This window comes from Rissa tridactyla, chromosome 9, assembly GCF_028500815.1.
Source record: "Rissa tridactyla isolate bRisTri1 chromosome 9, bRisTri1.patW.cur.20221130, whole genome shotgun sequence".
In the NCBI taxonomy this organism is placed as follows: domain Eukaryota; kingdom Metazoa; phylum Chordata; class Aves; order Charadriiformes; family Laridae; genus Rissa; species Rissa tridactyla.
The window spans coordinates 27,894,695-27,921,979 of NC_071474.1; the positions used below are offsets into that span (position 1 = coordinate 27,894,695).

The window sequence follows — 27,285 nt, forward strand, 5'->3', positions numbered from 1 at the left end:
AGGGCCGCCCCTGAGGCGCTGAGAGAGCCCGCCCCCGGGGCAGCACCGCCCGCGCGCACTACGCATGCGTCACCACCCCCCTGCGCTTCCGCAGCACTGCCACCCGCCTGCGCGCGCTCTGCGCATGCGCACGCCGCCTGTGGGGGCACTGCGCCTGCGCGGTCCAGGCAGTCAGGCCCCCTCCCCCCCCCGCCTCCAACGGCTGCGGCTGGCAACTGCGCGTGCGCAGATCTCCCCCCTCCAATTCCGTTTCCCGCCTCCGGACCTCGCGGAGGAGCGCGGGGGGGGGGGCGGGTGGGCGCGCGGCGGCGCGCGTGCGCAGGAGAGGCGGCCAGGCTCCGGCCCGCTCCCGCCGCGCCGCCTCGCGCGCCAATCGAGCGCCGCCCCGCAGCGTCGCGCCGTCGCGGCCCGAGCGCGCCGTGCGTGCCGTGCGTGCGTGCGTGCGTCCGCTCGTGCGTGCGTGCGTGCGTGCGTGCTTGCGCTCGGCGGCGGCGGCGGCGGCGGCGGCGGCGCAGCGTCCCCTGCCCCGAATGAAAGGGACGGTCCCGGCGAGCGAGCGGCCGTGAGCGACCGGCGGCGACGGGGGGGTGGGGGTGTGCCCGAGCTGCTCCTCTCCCCGGCGCCCCACCCGCCGCACGGGTGAGTGACTGAGTGACCGACCCAGCGCCCAACCGCCTCGTTGCCCGCCCAACCGCCTCTTTGCCGCGCGCCCGGGGGCAGGCACGGCGCCCCCCGGCCCGCCCGCCCGCAGCCCCCCGCCCGGGGAGCCCGCCGGGCCCTCCCGCCGCCCCGCCGCCGTTCCCCGGGCCTCAGCGAGCCGCCCGCCCCGGGAGGGTCCCGGCACCCAGCGCTGCCGCCTCGGGGGGCGCCCCCGGTGCCGTTACCCGCCCCCCCTTCCCCTCCCCGCGCCGACGGCAGCCGCTCGCTCCGCCCGCCTCGGCCCGCTCCCTCCTTCCCTGGAGGATCCGCCCCCCCTTGTCTCCGAGTCCCGTTTCCCCCCAAAATTTGGTGAGGAACGCGGGGGGAATCGCCCTCCCCGGGAGCCCCGCGTCCCGCCGAGTCCCCCTCGGTAGGCCCTCCGTCGGGGAGGGGTCAGGCCCCGCCGGTGCTGGTGGCCGAGCCCCTGCGGGGGAGATGGCGGCCGTCCCTCCCCGAGGGGGTGCCGTGCCGTGCCCCATCGGTCCCCCCGGGGAGGCGAGCGGCGGAGGTGCCGGTATCGGCTCATCTCCCGCTCCCCGTGGGTGTGTGTAAACTTTCCTGAAGATCGGTCTGTGCCGCCTGCCAGATCTTCCTAACCGCAGGCTCTTTTTGTGTAATTTTTAGTTACCTGCTTTATTCTTATTGTTTAGACTTTCCAGGGCTGGGCCCCACCCCCCGCCTTTGCCCCCTTTTGGTTTCTTTTTTTTTTAAGGAAGTTGCACAGATAAGTTCCTATCCTACTTTTTATAATGGCTGTAGGATGCTGTGCGACCGTAGCTCTTGGATAAAGATTTCTGTGGGACTTGTGACTTTGGGTTCTCCCCTGCGCACACCTACAGGATACCACCCCTCTCCCTAGCTTCACCCCCTGCCTTCTCCAAAATAATGCCCCCAGATCTACCCTAGAAACTAGAAAGCACTTGATAGTTTCTTGAACAGAGAATCAAGTATCTCTAGTGAGCATCTTGAAAAATTGACGCAAATGTTTTCTGTAGCGTTTTCTGAGAGTCCAAACCACTTCAGCATGTTTAATGAAATTTTACGAAACTCGTATACTTCTCTTGTAGGTTTTCCTTGGTTGTCTGAAGTTTTCTTGACATATAAATTTAAATCCTAAATAATTTTGTGTCATTTTGTAATCATACAGGCCACAGAGCAAAACAAACTGTACATGAGAGGGTGTAGCATGTAGATCACTGTCCTTTGTTGGAAATACAAGTGAGGCCTTAACCCCTATAAACAGGCAGTAGCTCTTGAAACATATTCAGGCAGTAAATAGAAATTGGAATCCAGGTTACTTTCCGTTCTTCAGTGCTGAACAATGTCTCATACACGGAGAGCATTTTTCTTTGCCTGAGAGTCATTGAACTTGCACTTTTCTTTTACATTTGAAAAATCTGCTGTCTAGAAGAACTCGGTAAAACAGTGTGCAAGCCATATGAGTTTGTAAAACATGCTGCTTTAAAGATTAAATAAAAGTGCTATTAGGGGAAGCACCATGTTGAGTACCTTAGTGGACGTTAAGAAACGTGAATGCAAATGAACCCCAATTTTTGAGTGAAAAATCACCGAATGAGTTTCTTCTTTTGTGATTTTAGAATAGATGTAACTTTTTTATTTTTTTGGACCAAGTGTGTGGAAAACGTATCTATATGTAATAATCTATGTTTTGTAGTGCACGTGTTCCGTTTTGGTAGAGATAGTGTATAATCTCTTAGTCAGTGATTCCATAGTACATCGCTTTCTGTGATCCAATCTGTAAGACTTTCTCTGACAAAGCTGACAAGCAAGATGCTGTCAACAGTATATTTAAACACTATTTTATAAGTCTTGTTCATTTGTTAGGTTTTTTAATGTGGAAAACAGAAATATCGAGCTGGTTTTAAGTTGCATTATTTTTCTTGTTCCATTGAAAAGTAGCTTGATACTTGGCAAACTGGATTAGTTGCTTTTAGGCGATTTAACTCGAGAGATGAAAGCAGAAAATGAGTGTTTGCATTCAGAATTCCGGGTCTATGGCATAGCTGCATAATTTCGTTCATATTTTTCAGAAAATGGATATTTTTAAATGGACTGAGTAAGACGTGCATTTTGGCACAAAGAAAACTGATCCCCGGGTAGCATTTTTTCACATTTGTGAGAAAGCAAATATAATTTAGGGAGAGGTCTACAGGCGAAATGCTTCTGAAATATTTCTCGGGCTCAGGGTTTCTTCCACAGCCTTTAAAAATGTATAAATAGTGTTAATGTCTAGTGATACAGAAAACATAAATGCAAAGAACGCAGGGGTGGAAAGAAAACTTTTAGATATCCTTGTAAAATGCTTTCAGAGTAATTTAATCTGATGGTGAAAAAAAATGTGAGTTTCCTTTCTGGCATACCCTGATGCTTTTTGGTCTGTTGACGTTTCAAGTAATTTTTCAAGTGTTAAATTATTTATGATTGAATAAGTATTTCAAAACATAGTATTTGCTAATTTAATTTTTTTGTTGTTGTTATAACATCAACATCCATGCATCATCAAGTAAATATTGACATTACTTTTAACTTCACCGTGAGCCTTAAAAAATTAATTATGCAAAAGTACTTCAAGAAGTCAGGTTCTAGTCTTGCTGTCATGACGTGCCTTCTCGTGTCTGTTAGTGCGCTGGAAAGCATAAAGCAGTGGGAAGACTTTTTTATAATCTTGTTTCTTGGAAAGTTACTGTTCCTATAAATTAAAGATGATGAGAGTCACTTAATAAATTTTTATGTGTTCTATAAATTATTTGCATTTTCTAAAATATGAATTTGCTTGTTAAATTGAGGGATAGCTGGTTTTTATAGCAGTAATTCTCATTTTTGCAAGTCAGTAGAACCTATGCAAGTGTTCAAGGAAATTCCCGATCTTCCTTTTAAGAACTACTATCATTGCTACCAATATAGTGATAGTATGACCTGAATATAAAATGAAACAGGTAGACCCAAATGAATGTATGTGTGTATCAAAGTATTTATACCAAAGCAGAACTTCTTGCATTTTAAATTATTTTCGTAATATATTTCTAACCCATCACTGTTGTGATTTATGTTGAGCTATTGAACGTGACCTGAAAACAAGAAATCTTTGTGTTATTATTTCCTACTTCTCTTTTTGTAGGTCTTTTTCCTGCTCCCAAATATTTTTAATTTTTTTTAAGTTTAAAAAATTATTAAAAAAAAAAAAGGTGAAAATCTGTGTATCTTTCCTTCAGGACCCATTCCTCCTTTCTACTCAGAAGGGATTACAGAATGGTCTTGTTTTGTTTTTTCTTTAGAAGAATACAGTATAGTAATTCTTTTGTGTTTAACACTTAAGGACTCTCTATTGCCACTGCAAAAGGGTGTGACTAGTTTATCCAGATTGGCACATTTTTTGTGCAAATCAGCAAGATCTGAAATCTATGCATTCTTCTTATGAGTATGCGTCACCGGCTAGTAAACTGCTTTCCAGTTATAAAAGAAAGCGAATGAAGCTGTTGGTAAAGCAGAGGCAATAGATCCAGGACAGACACCTTTTGCTGCAGGAGTTTTGCAGCAAACATTGCAAGTTAAAACTCAGTCCGTGAAAATCTGTCGAAACGGAAGCGTGAGAATCTAAAAAGGTTGTCTTTTAGCAGTAGCGTGTGCTGGCAGGAACTTAATGACATTCCTCTGCTTTCGATGAGAAAAATAGTGAGTGATATTGGTATTATGAGAGTGTGACAGCACTGAGGAGCAGGCAGGTTTGCCTATGCAAATTCCGGCAAACAGTCGTGCATTTTTGTCCCGATCACCATTGTAGCTCAGTCCAGATGTACTGCAACTCCGCTATTCTTATGGATGGATTATTTTTTTCAACAGAAATATCAAACTATGTGGTGGCTTTTCTTATTTAGATGAGTCCAATGCAGACAAAGGCTGAGGAGGATGCTTTTATTGCGGTTGTGGCCAATTCTGACAGCAAGGCTCAGATCTCCAAAGTAAAAAGCTCTGAGCGGGTCTATTTGAAGAGGACAGTATTTTATTTTGTGAGAGATGTAGAAACAAATGGACATGAATTACTTAATACCAGGCCAAGATGCACAGATGCTCACTGCATATTTTCACTTTTGAAATCGCAGTGTCTGCCCGATTAGGGGATCCGGACCACAATGTTATATTTTAAAATGTGTTGCTGATACCGCATGAGAAGTTTTTGATTCATTTTGAGTTTAATTTTAAGTTACTTTTCTTAGATGAGAATAGCAGCTCTCGTGCACTTACTGAAAACTAGTGTGGTACTGCTAAATTAAGTGTGGGTCTCGCAAAGGTTTCCATTGCAGCGCCTTAGTCATACCTAGATCCTTCTACAATTTTGTTCCTGGTGCAGTTTGAGTAGCCACAGAGTATCTGTGTGATACCGAAAATGGTAACGTTTTATCTTCTCATCTCTGCCGTCATGAAGGGTACTTACTCATCTGCCACGCTACTTTGTGAGCTTGTACACGCAAAACCTGGTCTGGCTGCTCTGCTGGACTCTTGGGGTTTTTCTTTGCTTCTGTTTCCGAAGAAGTTCAGCAGCGTGAATGTTATTGTATGCACAGGTAGTGCGTTTCCTACAAATTCTTTTGCTGTAATAAATAAGAATGGGATGAAGGAGTTGCAGTAACTTTTCCCCTGACGATTGCTGTACTTCTTGTATTTTCCACTTATTTCTACTTTCCCCGTAAAGTTTTATATTAGTATCTGAAGCTTTATATTAATGTTCAAATGTTTTTGCCTAAAGAACTAATTCTTGCTGATACAATTTCATAAGAAGTTGCTGAAATACTGCCTCTGTGTGTTTATTTGGATATATTGAAGTAAAGAAAAGGGTAGAGAGGGACAGATCACTTTCAAGCAACTAATATTATATTTATAAAACTGTAAGATAAATTGCCCTTTTTTGAAGTTAACATGCTGATTGCACCTTTTTTTCCCGTAGCATTGAGAGGATTGAAGTGGCATTCTAAGGTCATTTAAAATCATGACAAGCTCAGTCGGACAGAAAAAAGTCTCTTCAAGACAAAGGAAGTGTGGTTTTTGTAGATCTAATAAAGATAATGAATGTGGACAATTGTTGATGTCAGAAAACCAGAAGGTGGCAGCACATCACAAATGTATGGTAAGTAACCCATAGGAAAAAGGAAACGAATGTACTCAGCTAGTAAAAGACTACAAACAAATGAAAAATTCAACCAGCTGTGGCATGGGCACAAATCCTTAATCAGTCTAATTTGAAATTTTTATGGGTTTCAAATATATAAATGTTCTATATCATTTATACCCTTAAAACTTAAAAAATAAGTTTTGTTTTTATAATTTTAGCTGTTCTCATCTGCACTGGTATCTTCACACACTGATAATGAGAGTCTTGGTGGATTCTCTATTGAAGATATTCAGAAAGAAATAAAGAGAGGCACTAAACTGGTAAGTCTCTATTTTTGGCTCTTGAAAATGGAAGACAATATTTTCTTACCTTTTATAGAGTTTACCATGAAGTTGTTCGGTGTATTATATATTTGGTTGGGTTTTTTTAAAGTGCTACCTTGCGTGAGCTCTAAGGTAATAGGTAACTTATAGAAGAAGATGTTGAAGTAAAATTGGTCTTGGATTTACAAAAAGAAAACCTCAGTAGATATGCTTATACTTATATTGAAATGAAATTGAAATGTCAGTTAACCAACCCTTGAAGTTGGATAAAACGTAGTTTGTTGATTTCAGTCAAGTTCTGCTCTCGTGCAAACATGTTTTAAGAATTGTAGCTTACTCGTGGAATTATTAAAAAATAATTCCAGAATTATTACTTTTACAGTCACTTCTTTCTTATTGGCAAATGTAGATGGTTGTAGGAGGTATGCATTTTTTCCAAGCAAATTTGAATACTAACTTACAGACTATGCCCGTGTTTCTGTTTGATGGACTGCATATAAACAATAGCATTTCCCAAATTTATGTTTCTAATCCAGTAATTTCTATTTAATATTTTCTGTTAGATTTCAGAATGAAACCTACATTTTAGGGACTTGGCAAGGGTATTATTGTACCTTTACCAGTATTTGGTTTTGCTGCCAAAATCTGGTTGTAACTACCAAACGTACTTTATTGCTTCTTTTTATATTGATTTAGTAGATGACTCTGTGAATATAGGCATCTTATGAGGTACGTGGGTACAATAGTGATTACAGCTCTATCAAATTCACGAGAATTAAGCAGCAATGACTTGTTTTTAATACCTGAGAAGCTAATCTCAGAAATTCCTTTTTTTCTTTTTTTTTTTTTTTTTTTTTAGAAATAATTGTTTTTCTTTTGGGAAGTGACTAGGACTTTTTCAAAATATTTTTGACAAACGATCAATTTCCTCCTCACATGAAAATTTTTCAGCTTCGTTATTTAAAGCACGCTTACCTCTTTAGCAGTTCTTGGACGACTAAGAGTAGTCTGAAGTATTATTGTAGAACTACGATTATATAATGATAGCCCAATTTTTCATCCAGTGTTTCATTTGAACCTTTTCCAATGTAGGGAGCTTTACTTGCTCTAATTAGCTAAGCAGAAAGAAATAACTATTCACAAGTCATTTGTGTTGTGATTAAGACTTTCCAAAAAACATGTTAGTAAGTGGAACTACAGATCGCAAAGAAACTTTTTGCTTCTTGGGTCTCTTAAATGTTTCTTGAAGTTTATTTCTTTTTATGTCGTTGGCGATTTCTGTCTTGCTCTGCTTCTGAATGTTTTTATGTTCCTTTACTGATGCCACAGCTGGATATATTCCTGGAGCTCGCTAGCTGTACGTATCAGGCACTACGTTCAGCTTTTTGCAGAAAACCTGGATCTGCTTAACTTAGTAGATTCATAGTCCTGAGATGTTTCCTATTTGGAGAGAATTTACAATAAAATTTTAGATCTTAAGTGCCTTATCTCTGTCTGTAGCTGTCAGAAAACTACAGCTCTGAATCACCCTCTGGAGGAATCTCTTTTTCTGCCTTGACTTGTACAGGAAGCTTAAAGCTAGATGTTTACAGTCAGCCCACATACCCCTTTCTATGGTCTGCTTTCTGTTCTAGCCTCTTCTTTTATGTGGGAACACATTGAGCAAAAATATCTCAGCGTGGTGCACTGGGCGAAGTAATTATATTGATAGCTTGGACTAAATTTGTCTGCTGATAGAATTTACGCAGCTGCCCTCCTTCAGGAGGTGCTGCTGCTGGCCAGGCATGCACTGAAAACTGAGGCCCGTGGTGTGTAAAGCCTTTCTGGTGATAATATGGTTTAGTTCTGTCTGAGAAAAGTTTGTAGATTCAAATCTTAGTAGGGCAGTCATAAAAACTTATGAATCTAAATATTTGGGAGTGCAAGACGCTGATATTATTATTTCTGTTAGCTGTGCGTAGGAGGATTTTTTTTCAAAGCACTTACCTATTTTGCAGCTTGTCAAACTTCACATATACCTGATATAGCTTGGGAATTAATTAATCCGTTGACAGTGATGGTTTGGACAGCAGGAATTGTACCAATGGAATAAATATTTTATTGTTGTTAGGAAACATAGACCAGTAAATCAATTTAAAAATTCCTGCGGTCTGTTTTGTTCATACAGGTACATCATGGTGTTCGTAAAAAGAAAGTTTTCTTTGAGTCATTTCTGGCTTTCAAAATACTGAAGTACTGACTAAAATTGATTGGATGGATATGATTTCAACCTAGGCTTTTGTAAAGAGCTTTGATCGGCTTAAACTGTAATGTATAATAAATTTATGAGATAAAATGCTCATACAAATTAGATAACAACCAGGGAACAGCATATAACTATACCCTTTCAGAGCTTGCAGAGGAGTAAATGGAGATGATCCAAGGCTTTGACATTTTTACTGTTCAGTTAACTTTGTTAAAATTGAAAAACAGGATGGTGATACATAACTTTGGTGGTATATTTATTTGACATATTGGAGAGTAACAAGAAGAACTTGACTAAGCTAGTGCAGTGGACGCAAAGTGTGTTCCACAAAGATTGGAGTTTAATGGGAAATTCTGAGATTTTGGGGTACTATTATGTCAGTAAAAAAATAATACAGAGAAAAATATTGTGATGCTATCAATCACTTCCTTTTCTAACATATTCTAAGAAGGGCAGCGATCAGTTTAGAAGCATGATGGTTGGTGTATCCTAAGCAATGATGAGTCTAATGTGAGAAGAACTAATTATTGGGAAAGAAGACTAAAGCATCAGGCTCCCATTTAAACCTTTTCTGCAGTAGAAGTATAAAGAACAAAATTTAGTCTAATTGAAATAAATTCATTCTATTTAACAAATATTTCAGTAAATTCAGTGGTTTGGAAATTACTTTAGGAAAAAGCTGTATAGAAAAAAGAAGTAAAGTTAGCTGTTGAGACTACGGTAAATTTGCAGGTGATTGGTATTTCTGACTGCAAGATTCATTGCCAAATGGGTGTCTTTTTTTTCTCCTACCTTCGTAATGTGATTGGGAATTAAACAGATACAATTCATGATTTTAACTTTTCTGAAATGGTTGGTACAAACGGACTGTCCTCGGGAGTCGGATATTTCGGTGAATAGCTGTGTCACCTTCATCAAACACCTTTCACAGAAGTAAATTGCTTGTTTTCTTCGTTGAATTGATAATCAATGTATGATGGTTATTATACTGTTGCGTAACTGCAACAAGCTGCTTCTTGATTTTAAAATAAATTATGAAAACCACCTGAGAGCAGGAAGACCAATGCCCAGTGCATAACTCCATTTATTTTGTCACCAGGAGTGGTAACTATATTATTTTTGAACTTGGAAATACTAAGCCAACAGTAACATGAATCGTGCTTCCTTTTCTTTACAGATGTGCTCTTTATGCCATTGTCCTGGAGCGACCATTGGCTGTGATGTGAAAACCTGTCACAAGACATATCACTACTACTGTGCTTTGCATGATAAAGCTCAGATAAGAGAGAAACCCTCACAAGGCATTTACATGTAACTATTATTTATTTGCTATGTTTACTTTTGTATTTATATTTCACATTCTTTGTTTAAAAAAAAAAAACAGCATCAAAGCAAAACAAAAAAATACCCCACTTTGAAATCTAAACAAGACTGTTGCAAAAAAATCTAATGATAATTGTGGCATTCAAAATAGTGATGTGCTAGAAAAGCATATTTTCACTGCAAGATTTGTATATCAGTGAGTCTTACAAGTGGGAGAAAAATGTACTGGCATTTAAATTTAAAAGATGAGTAAATAATCTGTGAATCGTGACTGACTTGACAGTTTTCAACTACTTTGTTTATAGGATTTTATGTCGAAAACACAAGAAAACTACGCATAACTCTGAAGGTAAAATTAATTATTCAATATAAATTTTTCCCATTGTAGAAAGATACTTGGTTAAATTTAATTTTTCTGGAGAATATAAATGTTTTCAGTAAAAATTAGAACTACATTTTTTGGAGAAACACTGAGTTTGGAAGCCCATCTGATTTCTGTATTTTCTCTAAAAATTATTGGTTGAGGTGGAGAAAAACCCAAGCCATAAATTTTAGGATGTTCGAAGGATTTGATGTTCTGTCAAAACAAAGTTTGGATAGAAGTAATGCATTCCCTTCTGGGAAGAAGCTGCCTTATATTTGTAGTTAAATATTCACATCTAAAATATTATGTCAGGTAACATCTGATTTTTGCTATTGCTAATGTTCCTAAATATTCACTGGTTTTATTTGAACTATTAAGTAGAGTTTAACCCTTCAAATAAGAAGGACCCAATAGTAGAAGAAAAGGTTTGTGATCAGATCATTCGTAGATATATTTCTGAGTCATTTTGATAAACAAAAAAACTCTGTATGGATACATTTATGAAAGCTGTGCATCTCTGCAGAGATTAGTGAAATGCATGTGGGGTGATATGCCACAAAAGTAGATTAATTGTGTGGTCTGTTAAAATTCCAAACTAGTTGTGCTACTGTGTATTTCTGCGGGGATTTTTTTCTTTTTCCTTTTTCCTACTGTATCTGACTTTGGGTAAGCGAGCAGTTGTTAGTTTACTTTTTGCATTGCTTTCAACTGAAATGTCATCAGATTTAACTAATAAGGAGTATGCGGCTCTTTATTTAGTAAAGATGAAATTTCATAAATTAATTCAGTCTCTTTCTGCCAAATGTATTTTTAAGGTAATATCCTACTTTTTATGCTATGGGTAGTAAATACATTCATGGTAAGGTTTGGATGTTACTTCAATGTTCAGAAAGATATTGAAGGCAGTAGAAAATCCCAAATAAAAATGGGTATTTTTTTTTTTAGTCTATTTAAATAATTATTGTCACGTGCTTTGTATAAAACACTCTCTCTGATTTTGCTCTTACTAGGTTTAAACAGGAAGAGCAATATATGTGTTATATTAATTCCCTAAAGAGACTGGGCCACATTGTCTTGTTGTTTGGCACTTTGTTTCTTTGGTTTGGGGTTTGTTTTGCTCGTTAGCAGAAACTGAATATGAAAGACATCTGAGTCCAGACAGAGATTAATCACTTTAACTGATATTTAAACATAATTTTTTCTACTTATTCACAAATGGCTCAGTGTTTGACATCTATTGAGAAATGCCTCCCAATTCTGCATGGAGCCCAATGCCAATGGGCGACTTTTTCTGCTTGGAATTCCTTGCAGGCTTTTCTTTAAGAGTTTTCAGAAACCATTATCTCCAATTCTACAATCTCATTCTCTAACAGCAAAGGCTTTTAAATTTTATATGGATATATTTGTCTGAGGAGACACGGGAAAAATTACTAGAGGCATAGTGGATTTTTTCTTAAATGTTGATGATGGCAGTTTACTAAAACATTAAACTAGATGCATCCAAAGAGACTCTGGGATTGAGGGTAGGAGAGGGAGGAATAAACAACATCACTCAGAAAAACTGAGGCCAGAGAGCCCAATAGCATCTTACTTAGCATTTAACTCGGCCCACGTTTTTTTTTTTTGTTTAAAATATTTAGTTCTGTTATGCTTTACACTTCTAGAAATATATGCAGCTATACATATACAATTTGTATTCTGGGTTTTGTTCAATATTTGACTGAAATTTTACCAGTGCTCTGGTAGAATATGTTCTCTTTTTAGTCCATGCAATTTAGGGAACTATACCTAGTGAATATTATTACTTACAGTTATGGATTTGATAATGCCAGAAGCTGGGGCTCTTCTTACTCAAAGAAAGTAAAAATACATATTGCATTTGTCTTAGGGAAATGACTTGCAGCATTGTATAGCAACGTTATTTTGCTATGTTGAAAACTAATTACCTTTAGAAGACAGACATAAACAGGGTGGATTTCAGGCTTTAAGGAAGGGACTTTGGAGGGTTTGTTTCTTAACATTTAAGTGCTGAAATTTGTGCAGTGAAACGAGAACTGGAAGATGTTGGATGGTGAGATTAAGCTTTATATATGTATTTTGTTGGCTCTTTCTTGAGGAAAATGTGAATATCAAAGAGGACTTTAAATGTGAAAGAATGGTGGTGTGTGAAACCAGAAAGGCCTTGCAGAGAAGAGTGAACAGACGAGCTAGGCATACTAGATGCTAACGTAGCAGCCTTTTTTTCTTTCTTGTTTTTGTTTCATTTTTGTGAATCCTTGCTCTCAGCAGTGTTTTCATAACAGAATAGTTAAAGCTTATCTGTGGTTATGTCACTCAATGGAGGTTGCACAGAGGCATTGGAATTATCGGTCCTTTTAATGGAAACTCACTGCTCCTGCTCTGGGATGCTGCTTTGGTTTTTTCCTTGGTCGGTGTAGAACATCTGGGTTTTTTATCCTTTGTTCTCTGTATCCAGATTTAATTGTTGCAATTCAAATATTTTTATTATGTCACTTCTATTAGTGGATGTTGGAAGAGTTTTTAGGAGTGTTTGGGTTGGTGCAGTCCAGAACAGTTTGTTTTCTGTAGGCAGAACTGCTGCGTAATAGTGAGATTTTTCCTTCCCTTCCCTAGAAAATGGATGGGTTTTGGGGGCATATCTCTTCAAGTCTGAGATTGGGCTAATGTACCTTTTGTTAGAAATTGTAGTTTAAAAAGAATATCTGTTAACCATTTACTAACAGCTAAAGAAAATTTCTTGAGGCTGCATGGAAATGTGGTTGAAAGACCTACGTTGGAATTAAAGTTACCCAGTTCAAACCTAATAAAAGGACCTCTTAGATGTTATTTATTGCTGTCATGAAGTTCAAGTGGTGCAAGAATTCATCAGACTAAGTATCTCTCTACTCATCAAGACAAAATTAATGAGTGATGGGAGTTCATTTTCCTTTAATTGACAAGAGTTGCTGAACTACTTCCTGTTTTCTTTGAATACAGATATATGAAACATGGCAGCAGAGTATTGTGCTCTTAAATTCTTTACCTGTTTCAGCACATTGTTGGGTTTGTCTAATTTATCTGTATGGCCTGGCCTTCAGGTGACCTACAATAGGGCATTTGTATGTCTCCTGTATTTCCTTTGTGTATATATATTTCAGAGCGATTCTTCTGTGCTATTACTGAAAGCTTCACGTCTAGATTTTTGTCCTGCTGGTTACAAATCTAACAAAATGACCTGACCTGAACTTCAAGTAATAGTTTAATTCATAATTTAGGCAAACCATCTTAAGTTTTCAGTACCTAATAGGTTCCAGGAATTGGTGCCAGTGCTTTCAAACTATCACAGCTGACTATTACTGGAATTACTGTTCAGTTTGATACAATTGCATTTATTCTTTTTGAAGAATAGAGTATTGTTGAACTAAGATTTTGGAACTATTTACTGGAATTTATTCCAATGTACTGGAAATAATTGTTGAAAAATGTAAAATCTGGTATCTTTCAGTTCCCTGCAGGTGGGGCTGCCCTGGCCCCTCTGTTGTATTTAAAACAAATTCAGCTGATCAGGAGTATACTTTAATATAAACTAAGATAAGAACGTAATTTCATTTTTCTGTTACATAGGAGTAAAACAAAGAATAACGAAGACAGCCATGTGATCATCTATTGTTAATGTTTAAAACAGATGCTTGGGAACTGTGGGGTCAGAAAATAAAGTGTCCATAATTCCTATTGTAGCTGTACTCAAAGCCTTGGAGAATTATGTTTCCACAGCGGAAATAAGGACGTTCCCTCTCTCAGCATCCTTTTCATGTTATTCTACAGATCAAATATGAAATCTATGCTTCTCGTAGTGCTCAGCAAGTTGAGTCAGGATAATATTTCTCCGTGAGACCTATTTTGGGATGCTGCAGTCTGTATCAAACCGAATACTTTTTCAAAGCACTGTGTAAACCAGAGGCTGGCAGGAAAAACATCCGAAACTTTTTGGCATTATAGTTAGGTAACATCTTGATTCATCTTTGGATTCTTGAATCGGTGTTTGTTCATAGTTGCATTTTGTGTAACGCTATTGACAGCACAGGCTTGCCTAACATTGCATGCCTTAATGCAGCTGGGTATAAAAGTTTCTGTAACGCTGCAGTCGGGTGTCAGCACAGTTCTGCTGGTGGATGAGAACAAATCCTTCCTGGGCTCTGCCCCTCAGCCTTCTCATTGTCTGTCTCGTGGAGAATGCTGCTCTGAACGTGGCATCGAATGTATACGTAGCGTTACGACAAAACTGGTTGCTCCAGGCAGTAAGTCAGCAATCTCCTATGCAGTCCATTACAGACTAGCGAGGGATTCTGCAGAAGAATCACAATGGTGTTTTCTTAGGGAAAAGGAAAAAAATATAAAAGTAATGTGGCAAACGGTTTGTCCTGTCCAAGGAGGTGTCCTGTGGTGTTCACGTTCTAATTCTCCTTCCTCTCTAGGCAAGACGTTATACAACTAGAAACTTGGTCAGCTAACTCATACTTAATGGGTTTATCATACCAGTTTGTCATAAGCTTTCTGATTATGCAGATAAGCTAAGTGTATTGTCTGCCTTCAGTCTTTGCCAACAATTGTTTGCATGTGAAAGTATTTAGACTGTATAGTTATGAAGGACTATTTTATTCATTTTCTATGTTAAATGTACTTCATTAAAGAAATAATCTCAAGTTCTTCATAACGTAGCTACTACTCAGTCAAAAACAGCTTTTGGACAAGAGTCATCAGTTCCTTGAGGTATCTGATACTCTTGGAAAACATAGTAGTGACGGGACCTAAGGGGTAATTTGATTTTTTTCCTCTCCACTCTTACTTTCTCCAGTTCAGATATTTCATGTAACTTAGTCTTTTTCCATTAAAAAACAAACAAGCAAACTAAAAATTACATTCAGCATTTTGATTGTTAATTTCACGTCATTTGCTGATAAAAGCTACTATTGTTTCATGATAGGTTTACCTTATTCTGTATTTGCTTGCAAGGGCTTTTATGCAAATCTCTGATTCTTATTAATTCTTAAATATGCTTTCCCATTTTTACTATTGACTACTGGGACAATAAGGTTTTCTGGGTTTTTTGACATTTCTTTTCAATTTAAGATAATTATGTTGCCACACATGGATCATTGGGTTTCAGCCATATTTTAAGGACATCTTACTTTAACATGCTAAAGTGCTTTTTTCTTTCTCTGTTATATTCCGTTTCTCTTCTAAAAATGTAGTAAGGTTGATTTTGTTCTTTGTAGTTTTTAGTTTCTCTTTTATCCCAAACACATTGTAAAAATTTAAATACTTATGTGTGATTTCAGATTTACGTAGCAGCATGTCTAAACCACTTCCACCTTCTACATTTTGCCTTCTTTTTATGTACAATCCTACTTGCAAATATATTTTGCCAGTCAGTTTTATTTATTATCTTCCTCACACAGACTTAGCCCCCTTTGCTTCTGGCTCACTTAGTCCATTGTTTAAGGTAATGTAGGAGGTGGATACAGAGAGCAGTAGTGGCCTTTATTGTACACATCCTCTTTTTATTTGTTCTTTCACAACCTTTAAATCACTTAATTCTTTTATTACTTTGCTTTAACCTAGCTTTTGGAGAAGGGTGATTCCCTGTATATTTCAAGCTGATGCAATATAGAATAGAACAGTGATATCTCAGCCTCTTCTCTGCCAAGCCTTATTTTAAACAGCCAAACATCTCGATCCTTTTCCTTCTGGTCGTGATCAAAGGAGAATTTTTAGATTTCTCTCTAAAGCTGAGTCTCCCTGTTAACAGCTTATGTAATACAGCATTTTGCCAGTCTTCTTTTTGTGGTACTTTGTACTGCTCAGGGATTTCTAAAATGCAAATTTGGGGCTTGTTGCTGCTCATCTTCCCGCTCATCTGAATTTACAATATCATGTTCATAGGTGCTTTTTAAAATGTAGAATGTTTCCTCTTGATTTCTATCCCCACCCCTCCTTCTCATACCATGTTGCGTATTAAGCTCGTTTTTTCAGATACAGCATTTAGAGCCTTCTGAAGAAAGCTCATAAGATACCTCCTTCGAAGACTTTAGACAAAGTTATGTTGAGAATATTGTGGTGCTTCTAACGATCGATGCAGTAATGGGGTATGGGATGGGGGGCAGTTGAAGAATATGTAGGGAATCTCAGGGGATTCAGCGTAGGGGTGATATCCATGATAAAACGTCATCTGGTCAGGGAGGAGTTGAACAACTTTTTGTGTTTTCCTTAGTTCAAGCTGACATGAGAAGTTGGAAACACCCAACCATCAGATGCCAGGGAAACAGGGTAAGCTGGCAGTGGGCTCGAGGGGAGGGATAGGGCACAAACCAAATTGTATATTAAACAGTAAAGACCATCCAGGGCAGGTGTATTTTAAAGCTGGTTACAATCTCTCTCTTCCTATACTGTTACGCTAGTTCATAGTGCTGTTAAAAATGAGCGAAACTTTCTTGTTTTGAGGTATCGGTCTTGCAGACAGATGTGGTAGAGCAGATCCTCGCATCTCGGTGGTATTAATCTCTAGGTCTGTGTCACTTGGAGGACATCTAAATCTGCAAGGAATTTTATTTTGATGAAGGAGTCAGGTAGCATCTAGATTTCAATGAACTACTAGTTTTGAGCACAGAAAAGGGGGGTTCCTTTGAGGAAAGCTGTGCAATCTTGGTATTTTTTATCTTACACTGAAACCATCTTTTAAAAATATAGCATTTTTACTTTTCAAATCTTAAATATTCTAATAGTTGTAGACTAAAAAAATAACACTTTAGAACTAGGCTGTGACATTTCTTACAAAAAGTTGGTTTTCATAATGTGCGCTTGGGTTTTAGCAATTATGATTCACTTCCAGTTTTGAAAGTGTGACTGTAAAGAGCTCAGGATCTGCTTTAATGTTATTTAGAAAATAAGGATGGACTAAAGGTGGAAAGCATTATGGTTGACAGAACCGATAAAGAACTTCGGAAAAAATAAGGAATGTTGGTGAATGGACTACGTTTTGCTTCATCAGATACAGTAGGGAAATCTGTGGAATGGTTTTGAAAGAAATATTTTTAACTTCTTAGTGATGTTATTTAAAGGGTCACGAATTCAGTAGTCACATTTTTGTAAGATTTTTTTCTAGAATAACCATCTATGATTTCTGTAAATGTGAAAGTAGAGACAAAGATTCACAAATGTCTTTTAATAATTTGGTGGAGAGCTCATATGATGAGGGATAAGATGAAAGAGAATTCTTTTCTTTGAAATAAGTTTTCGGTTGTAATAAAATTTGCTATGTGCAACCTGAGAGGTATGATAACCTAAATTGCATAATCTTGCTTGGGGAATTCAGCAAGTAATCATAAATGAAAAATAACGTTAGACAGTAAATTCTGAGAAGAAAATGTAAAACATATTGTTTCATTAGATAATCCGTGTCATCCTGTATGTTCTTATATTTTTTCGAAGTAAATTAAATGGTGCTTTTTTCATCTAATAACAAAAGGGTAGTATATATATTAAACCATAGGAATGTTGTGGTAAATAGACTGACGTATTTCAGTAGCAATTTGGGAATATCTGTATACAGCTGAATAATCTCTCAATTCAAGCCAAAATAATTTGCAGATTTGTATTAATTTATTCTCAATTTTTTGCCTCTTTCTGTCTGTACAACAGAGTAAAGCTTTGGGGAAATTATTTTTCAGTATAACCTGTTGGTGCTGCATTTGGATTAGTTTTCTGTCCTTCATTAATAAATGTGCAAGAAGCTGTAGCGTTCTCGGGGATTAGCGCCAGAGACGATAGACCTTAATAGGATACACTTGTGCGCAAGGCTTCGGGCCAGGAGTGGAGTTATCTCCTGCTCCAAGTTGGTGGCTGTGGAATATGTTCAAGTCTTTGACTTCAAACTCTTGCGCAGTTGAGTCGCTGTTGATCATGAGATAGAAACGTGATTCGATTTTTATGTGAAAATAGATAAGAAAGACGAGTTCTGGCAGAGCAGCATTTAGTCGCAAAGTAAGATGTCCTCTGGCTAGCGAGACCACGATATAATGGCGGTAAGTGCCATAGCAATGCTTAAATAACAATAATAATTATACCACAGCGGTTAAGTGTCCCATTAATGTATAAAGTAGATGTTCTGAATCTTCTGATTAAGATTTCCTTCCGTTTGGGGGCTTGTAGTGATGTTTGTGGTTTGGATTTTGAGAAGCAGGTTCTTCAGTGGTGTGTGTGTTTGTTTAAGCAAGTCTGCTGAAACGTCTTTGCCATTTGAGCAGGGGTGGCTGTTACATATTAAAAGTAAAAAGAAAGACGTTCCTGTGAGCAGCTGATGGTGAGGAAAGTTGTTAGTGACTGAACAGAGCCGGTTAGTCAGTATCAAATAGAACTTAAGATCGCTTCCAATACGATCTAGTTGAGTTTGCAGAATTGATCCGTATTAATTGCAGAGCTTTGAGCAATCAAAAGGAGACTCTGCTAGAATACGGGACTGCAGTTCTACGTAGCGTTCACCACCTGAGCTGACACTTTCACAGGAACTTGTCAGACCTCTTTGGTATATCTGTATTAAAAAGATACATTCTTATATTCCTAATGGTCTATAAATACTTTTTCTGGGATATTATCAGTGTGGGTGATTTTCTGTAAACTGGCAGCCTTTTTTAGCTGTAGATGTAAAAATGTACTGTGGCTAAAATGAAATTTTAGGTTTGTTTCATGGAGGCAAAATACATTTCAGTTTTAAAACTTGATGTTAATGTTATAGGCAAAATGGGTGAATTTTTTTTCTTCAGTCAAAAGGCATCGATTAATAAAGCAAGGAGAGGTGTTATTTAGAAACACTGGCATAAATCAAGGACAATTTACATTGGAGTTATGCATCTTAAAAAAAAATTTATAAAAAATTAAAAGCTTATTTCATGGTTGAAAACATTTTCTGGTTTCAGTGTAGTTTAAATGAGTCTTATTTTCCGTGGAGGTGGATATATGTATCTGAGGAGACATTTTGGGTCTGAAAGTAGAAATTGTAAGAAATGCTAAACCTTCTTCATATATTATATTATAAAGATGCAAAGCTGTGTGATATGCATAAAGAAGTAAATAATGTTTTCAGGATCTGCAGTTGCATGTTTGTAATAAATGGGGGAAAGCTGCTATTTTTATTTCTGACCAAAATACAGAGAATACAGGTTATGTTTTTTCTTGTCTGGTTTGGGGTTTTTTTGTTGGGTTTTTTTTTTGGTTGGTTTGTTTTGCCTAAAATTTTTGAGAATGTTATTTGATGATGTTTTCTAACTTCTAAAGCAGATTTAGAAGAAAGTATCAATGAACACGAGTTGGAGCCTTCACCTCCCAAAGGAAAAAGGAGGGGTCGTAAGGGAAAGCCGAGAAAAACAAATCTAAAGGGGCAATCAGAAGACACTAGATCTACGTCCTCACATGGCACAGATGAAATAGAAAGCAGTTCCTATGTAAGCAGTAAATATGCTAAACTTCTTAGAAGACAGAATTGCATATTTCTTCTCTGCAAATATCATTTTTATTAAAATTTGCATTTGTCTGAGCCTCCAGCTGGTGGCCACAGGCTTTTAAAATTACAACCTTATTTGTGACCCAGCAGTATATTTTAGTAAAATGTTTTTCTTTCAGAGAGACAGGTCTCCCCACAGAAGCAGCCCCAGTGATACAAAACCTAAATGTGGATTCTGTCATGCAGGTGAAGAAGAAAATGAAGCTAGAGGAAAGCTTCATATATTTAATGCCAAAAAGGCTGCAGCACACTATAAGTGCATGGTGAGTAACAGTGGTGTTGTTAGCCAGTCTATTATGTGAATTTTGTCTGAATTGCTTATTTTAGATTTTAATACAGTACCCTCACATGTAATTATGCATGAGTATTGTCTGTGTGCTGATGATCTCTTTAAGCGCTGAAGTGTTGCAAAGTGAGCAATTCGTTTATTTTCACTGCGGGCAATATGGATAAAAGTTGGCTACGTGCTAAGAGACGGAATTAGCTCAGGGAGACTCTTTAGCTTATTAAAAATGCTCCCTTAGCGTCTAAATGCATACACAATATTTAAAAAGGAAAACAGAAAACAGTTTTAAGGAAAAGAATCCACTCCAAAAATAAAATACCTTTACTCCGCAGACATTCAGACAAAATCTGGGAAGAATCCATGCACTTCATTAGTTTTCTGAGCAGTGGGTTCAGCCTGTGTGACTCGTAGAGTGGGATATGGAAGGTCTAGAAAACCCTTGCCTTTAGATGATCACATTTACAGAACCATCAGCCTGAAAAGAATCTGCTCGTTTCAATGAACATGAGCAGATAGCGCTATCTTTCATGTAACTCGTTCTGTGACTGAGGTAGGGCTTTGAGTAACAAACCTCAGTGGTTCCTGTTGTACCTCAAAATGAATAAATAGTCCAGGTAATCTGTGGAGTATTAATTGTTTTTCTATACCTAGCCTCACTAAACGGAGAGCTGGTGTGTGCCAGCAGCCTTGAGTCTTAGACTACTCTTCAGTACTTTGTGTACCCGAGCTTGAATTTTAAAACAGTTTAAACTGAATATACCAGGATGATGATGGTAGGGATGGTGTTTATGTGCTCTGTTGATAATCCCTCAGGGCTTTTCAGGTATGTTGACATCAGCTGAATTGTATATATGTCACAGGGAAGGAAATGGAATATTCGTAAAAAGTTCAGTGGTGTAATTGGTAATATTCCCCATTTATTACTCTGTGCTTTCATCATGTCATATTTCTTGTCTACTCCTTTGTCATGTAAAATACATTTCTCCAAGGCAACAGGTGTAATAAAGCAGTCAGGCGGGTATCAGAAGGAATACTCACCATACTAACTACTCATTTAGGATGTTGGGTTTTTCCTAGTTTGTTGGCAGAGCACATGCTGTCTGAGATCGCAGAAGGGGATGTTCAATGCTCAGATATTCCTGCACATAAAAAAAGTTCTAATCACGTTGGTGACCTGGAATTGTTTTGACTTGCTTGTTTTACAGTTGTTCTCTTCTGGCACTGTCCAGCTAACAACAACTTCAAGGGCAGAGTTTGGTGATTTTGATATCAAAACTGTACTTCAAGAAATCAAGAGAGGAAAAAGAATGGTATGTATCTGCAGAATGCGATGAACGTGTCACTGATTCTACTAAGGTGTATATAGCTCTGCCTCCTTCCTTTTGTGAAAAAAGCTTTTCCATCTGCTTCTAAAACCAAAATTTGAATGTATTGTTACTTTTGGGACAGGTAGCGGGCTAGAAATCACCTTAAAATTAATGGAGTTTGGGCATGTGGTATTTAGTGTTCTTTATGACAGTGCACATAGTAAATTATTGTTAACCTTCCTGTAACAGCTTTGGATCCTGTGTTACTAAAAGCACAAAGTGTAAAACTACAAATAAACTTAGAGAATATGTTCTTGCAGAGACGGGTTTCCAACTATTTTGGTGTTTTAATATGAAAACATATTAAGGCCTCAGAGGTGGGGATGTTGGTAAAACGTCACATTGTATTTTATTAAAATTCAGGATGTTTTTAAAGTGGTAAGAAATTTGGAGGGGCAGAGAAAACAAACAACTTACAATATTGTTCCCTGAAAAATAATCATTTAAAATTCTTTATATATTAACATACTAACTTCAGTGGCAATACAGTGATCTTGGAAATGCAGTAATACGTGCAATCATGTTGCAATAGTCAATGCAATGGACAGGTAAATCCTAGTGTTCATATTTTAATAGGTTAGTATTATATAGTTTCTGTTTTACAGTATCTTTGATTAACTTTTCATTGGAAGGATGATCTGCTGGAGAAATTACTCTGTTCCGAAATGATAGCTATAAATATGAGGAACGCTAAACTGAATACTAAGAGGCAAGAGACTGAACGGTGCCCTTCTCTTCTTTCCCCTGCCCAGAAATGCACGCTTTGCAGCCAGCCTGGTGCTACTATCGGGTGTGAAATTAAAGCCTGCATAAAAACATACCATTACCACTGTGGAGTAGAAGACAAAGCTAAATACATTGAGAATATGTCACGAGGAATTTATAAGTAAGGACCTATGTAATTCTTGAATCTATTATGAGAGTGAAGATATTTCATGGCACTTTTTCTGCCTAACTTGACTAGTCAAGTATGTTATTAAAAAAGAGACTATTATTTATTTTAAATGTTATTTTTAAGTAGTTGTTGACTTTGCAAAATATTTCAGTTACTCTGCTAACTTAAGATTTATCGAGTAGTGTTGTAATAAGAGAAATGAGAAAATTAATTGACCTATGTTATCTTTTCCTCCTCGATTAATTGTAATTTATATTGAGGAAATCCTGGATAATATGTTTTGTAGCTTATTTTCGGGTTTTTTGGACCCTGTAACATTCCATGTTTGCTTGCTGAACGTTGAGTTGCCAGTGTGGCTGTGCCCACAAGAGGGCATTCTCTGAGCAGTGTAGTAGCAGTTCCTGGAAACTAGAATTGAACCAAGTTTTGTTGCCTGGTCTTCAACCTTGTTTTATTTCTCAGTTTAACTGATGCCTGACTGAAAACCATGAGTGAGTTAAAAGAGGGAGCAATTGACTTGTAGCACTTCTCAAAACTAATTGAGAGGAGGTTCTGGTTCTGATAGATATTTTCAGTAAAAGTCCTCACTCTTTCTTTTATTGTGCTAGACTCTATTGTAAAAACCATAGTGGAAATGATGAAAGAGATGAAGAGGATGAAGAAAGAGAAAGCAAAAGCCGTGGCAAATCAGGCACTGACCATAATGACATTCCTCAGCAGCAGCTCAATGGAAACTAGGTATGGAAGTTACTCCTGACAGATCTGTTACCGAGACTGAAACGCAATATACATTTAATGTAGTTTATTGCAGTGAAGTATTTAAATCTAGTGTATGCAGATAAGTACTTTTTATTGGCATACTGTAGAAAAATGGGGAGGAATTGTTGTTTTTTAAATCCAGCTGACTTTGTAACAGTGTAAGAAGGGAGGCCCTCGTTTCTATCGCTAAATATAGATGTAATGTCAGAGCTGCTAAATGCTTTCCTGTATGATTTTAAATTTACTATTGTTTTCATCGTTTTTTAAACAGGTTCAAGGGACAGAGTTATAGAAGTGGGAATGGCTAAGACATCATAACTACTAATTCTTTTAAATTGTTTTCTAAAATCAGAAAAGGGCTAGTAAGTCTTTACTGCCCGACTCTGTTAGAAATTTCATTGAACTGCCTGAAACGTTCATGTGTGTGAGCCTTCAGTAAGTGGCAGAGTTTTACATGTCAATATTATGTAGTTTGTAGTCTGCAGTGTCTGGAAAAAATGAAACACTATATAAATGATATGTAATATGTACAGTGTCAAAAGTTAAGGCAGACATTGAAATGAAGTAAGATCTATATTTCTGGACTGAATAAAAACCTTAAGATTTGGAATGTGTAAGTTGTTTAGTGGATTCATGCAACGAGGGAAAGGTCTTAGCTAGTTTAATTAACAACATGGACAAGTTCGTGGTGGCAACAAGCTGGTACTTTGTGAATTTTGCATTTTCTTCATACACAAGTTACGGAGGCTATACATGGGAAAGCCGCTCTCTGTTTTTTGCTTGCAAAGCACACAGTAGAAAAGGACTCAGTGTACACCGAAGCACGCTTGAACATTTCAGGTTGTTCCTGTTGTGATTGCTCATTCCGCCCAGCATTGTTTGCGGGAGATTGACTTGAGCAGCTGTTGGTTCTGAGCTGTGAGCTTTAGAACTCATGCCAAAGGGCTGTAGTTCATTCTTTCCCCGAGGACCCACCTCTTTCTGTGTCCCTGATTTACAAAGAACACTTCACTAAGTGTGATTAAAACCTTACCCTACAAATGTTTGGACTCTGCAGCCCAATCTCTTTTACTTCAGAGAGTTACAACTCTTCACTCACTATGGAATTTAGCCACCATATCTGACGTCCATACCTCAAGTGTTCTGTCGCGTGTGGAACACTTCATCTTTTGTCCAGAATATGCATAAAGGTCCCATATTCTGCAAGAAGAAAGAGGAAACAACCTGTTTTGCTAGATTGGTATTTATTTTTTAGTCTTATGACCACTATATGAGAAACTCTGCTTATCATCCTTATTGTTTTAGCGATTATTTTTTTTCCTCTTTCTGTCAAGTCAGCAATCACGTCATGGAATTCTACTTGCTAGAGTCCAATGTTCCTTTAGGGAATAATCGGATCTAGGCTATACCAAACCTAACAGCTCAGTCCTCTGACTGCTTTCAAAACGCCTTGTTGTTTCTAATGGCTACTAGCTTCTTCAATTGGTCTGTTAAAGCACATTCTCAGACTTACTTAAATAAAACCAAAAAGCTGAATCTAGTCCATATGTTTGTTGCTATCGCATCACCTTATTGTTTGTTTAGGGGTTTGACTTGTTTCACTCTGAATTCCCAACAAAACTTCTGGATTTGAAGGAAGGAAACAAGCAAAATACACTGATTTGACTATAAACTGCTACAGTTCTTCTGTGATTGGTATTGCAAAAACAGTTCATTTGTAACATGAGTTTCTGTAGCATTTTTTACTTGTATTTTTAAGAGATTTAATGTGTGTCATTTGTCTTCTTATGCATTCCCTTAATGTCTTGAGGGACTCAATTACTGTATATTGGAGTTTCTAACATTTTACCTGTTAGAACTCAATCAATTCTGTTTGCTTTCCTGGAGAATAATGCCGTTTTGGAAAGAAATATTGCTGTGTACAGAACATATTCAGTTACTGCTCTAAACATGATGCCATTGATCATTTTTATTTTGTATTTGTAACTTTCAAAATTAAAAGCGTGACTTGAATTGCAATGACAGATCGGTTATTGAAATTGTCTATCAAGGTGTTTTGTTTCTCCTAGAATATGAACATTTTTCAGCCACACAGAACAGTTTTAGGATGCAAAACGACATCCTTTGATGTTTAAATGACTTCTAGATTTGTGCCTCAGACATGGCCCTCCCATGGAAGAAAGGCACTTTGTTTGCAGCTACTGTATTTTAACTAAGGTTGCATGGGGTAGATCTGCCAGCATACTGATTGTATTTGAGACTGAGCTCTAATTCATAGTGTGTCAGTTGCTTAGTATAATATTCAGTCCAACGATTCATCTGTTAGGAAATAAATTACCCCATTCCATGCCTCGAAGAACCACAGCAGCACTTTACCTTCGGGTAGCAGAAAAGTAAGTGGCTGGTTTACCTGTTACCTCTCTGTGCTGAGGTGGCCTGACTACGCTGCCATTAATTCAGAATTCATGGAAACAAAGTCAAAAGCAAAAATCTTTTCTTACGAGCCTCAAATTTGTCATAACTGACTTCAACTCATGTATGCTGGGTAAAAGTGCCTTACAATGTAAAAATTGTATTTATATGTTCCCAAGTAGCATCACCTGCTGGGGAGTAATTCTGTTGTGGTGTTAATATTTAGAAGAAATGTACCTCAGCAGTGTATTTACTGTACATCTCTTACATCCTTAATTGTAGTTTTAAAAAGCATGACGATGTATGATACTATACAACATTTACATCATTTTTTTAAAGACAAAATACTGCCATTACTGTCTTTTTATGTGTATTTTAGCTTGGAATTTCAGACAGTCTGTCTGAATATTTTTTCTTTTTTTTTTTTTTTTTTTGGTAAAGCAATGTAATCTTTGCAAGCATATACTGAAGATTATTCTGGAGCATCTACTGCCTTCCCAGAAATGTTAGAAGTAATGAAAGTGCTCTATAGGTGAAATAGGTATGTTTAAACTAGCTAGTTAAATTAATGCAGTCTATTTGTTACTGAGGGGTTTGGTTTTTTTTAATAGGCACCTTCTGCTTTCATCTCACAATCAGAGAACTCATGAAATTAACAAAACTTGTCTTATGAAACTGGTTTCACTTTATTTAAATTTTTTTTTTTTTTTTGTCCTTTGGGCATTTCTTTTGCTCGCAAGAGTAATGTGTGCTGTTTGAGGCGCCTGGAACCCTCTGAGAAGGGAGGTTTCTCCCCACCTCAATGTATCCCTGTATTAACAGACCTCCCCAACTCACTGTATCTCTATATTAACAGATCTGCGATTGTGCTAGACCAAGAAAGGACTGTACCAAGGAAGGACAGGCATCAGAAGGATATTGTTCAAATAACTTGAGGATACAGCTGGTGTAATGCCAGAGTCTCGAGGCGTGATCAAACACTCTAGCAGTAAGCTGTGCTATCACTCCGTTTCAAGGAAGGGTGAAAGGCCGGTGCAGTGCCAGCGTCAGTGCAGCTAGCTAGGATGAAACAGATTAGGTAGGTGAGCAAAAGGTCTACTCCTTCACCAGGTGTTGATCCACAGGAGGTTCTGGGATAAGGCTCTAGTAGGAGTTACACCTACACTCCCCACAGTCTGATCTTTTAGGTACAAAGAGCTGTGCTGATCTAGAATGTATGGTTATACTGAATCTGTCCCTAAAATGTCATGGAAAGGAAGAGAGCTTGCTGCGTACTGCTGCCTATATGAAAAATAACTTTGTGCTAAGCCAGAGTGAAAGATGAAGAGGTGATAATCTATTTGAAGTATCAGACTTCTCTGGCAGCTGATAATCAGTGCGTTCCAAAAATATTAATATGCTGCATCAGATTGACAGGAAAATTAATCCTCATTAGATGAAATTAATCTTAAGAGAACTGAAAGTACCTTATAGCAAATAGTAACTCTTCTTCCATGTCACCTGAAAGAGATTCCACTGTGTTAGTGATGGAGGTTAAAAAACAGAACACAGCTCTTGATTCCTATACTTGTCGAAGCATTTTCTATATATGCATATGTATGCACATTCATTAGTCAACAGTGACATCTCAACCCTTAAAGGATCCTGGAGAACTGTTGCTTGTCAAAAAGCACTCAGGTTAGGCTAACGTTTGCAGCTTTTGCTCTAGCATACATTTACATTAGTTGTAAAGACAAGGAATGTATGGAAGAGGGTAAATGCATTCCTATCTACAATGTTATGTATATTTTGTTCCTGTTATATTGGCTTTACTTCCAAAGTTGTAGTTTGCAGTATTAGTTTCTTTTTATTGGTATCCTTGCATATATATATTCAATAAATGAGTTATGAATTTCATATTTGCATATCTGTCCTTTTTCTGAAAGTAT

General features: G+C 38.0%; 1 protein-coding gene across 4 annotated transcripts; it reads left to right on the forward strand.

Annotated features, from left to right (window-relative positions):
- Nucleotides 1-457: 457 nt before the first annotated feature.
- PHF6 (PHD finger protein 6) lies at nucleotides 458-27,253 on the forward strand. 4 transcript variants are annotated; one of them, XM_054214734.1, is made up of 11 exons: nucleotides 458-639; nucleotides 5,663-5,842; nucleotides 6,046-6,147; nucleotides 9,573-9,706; nucleotides 10,024-10,067; nucleotides 19,413-19,579; nucleotides 19,758-19,901; nucleotides 21,130-21,234; nucleotides 22,044-22,177; nucleotides 22,795-22,924; nucleotides 25,799-27,253. In XM_054214734.1, the coding sequence occupies exons 2-10, from the start codon at nucleotides 5,705-5,707 to the stop codon at nucleotides 22,922-22,924; spliced, it is 1,098 nt and encodes a 365-aa protein (XP_054070709.1). In that variant the 5' UTR covers nucleotides 458-639; nucleotides 5,663-5,704; the 3' UTR covers nucleotides 25,799-27,253. The 4 variants fall into 4 exon arrangements, with proteins under 4 accessions (XP_054070709.1, XP_054070710.1, XP_054070707.1 ...); XM_054214735.1 differs by having other exon boundaries at nucleotides 26,214-27,253; XM_054214732.1 differs by lacking the exon at nucleotides 25,799-27,253 and adding an exon at nucleotides 23,217-24,964 and having other exon boundaries at nucleotides 459-639.
- Nucleotides 27,254-27,285: the final 32 nt, after the last annotated feature.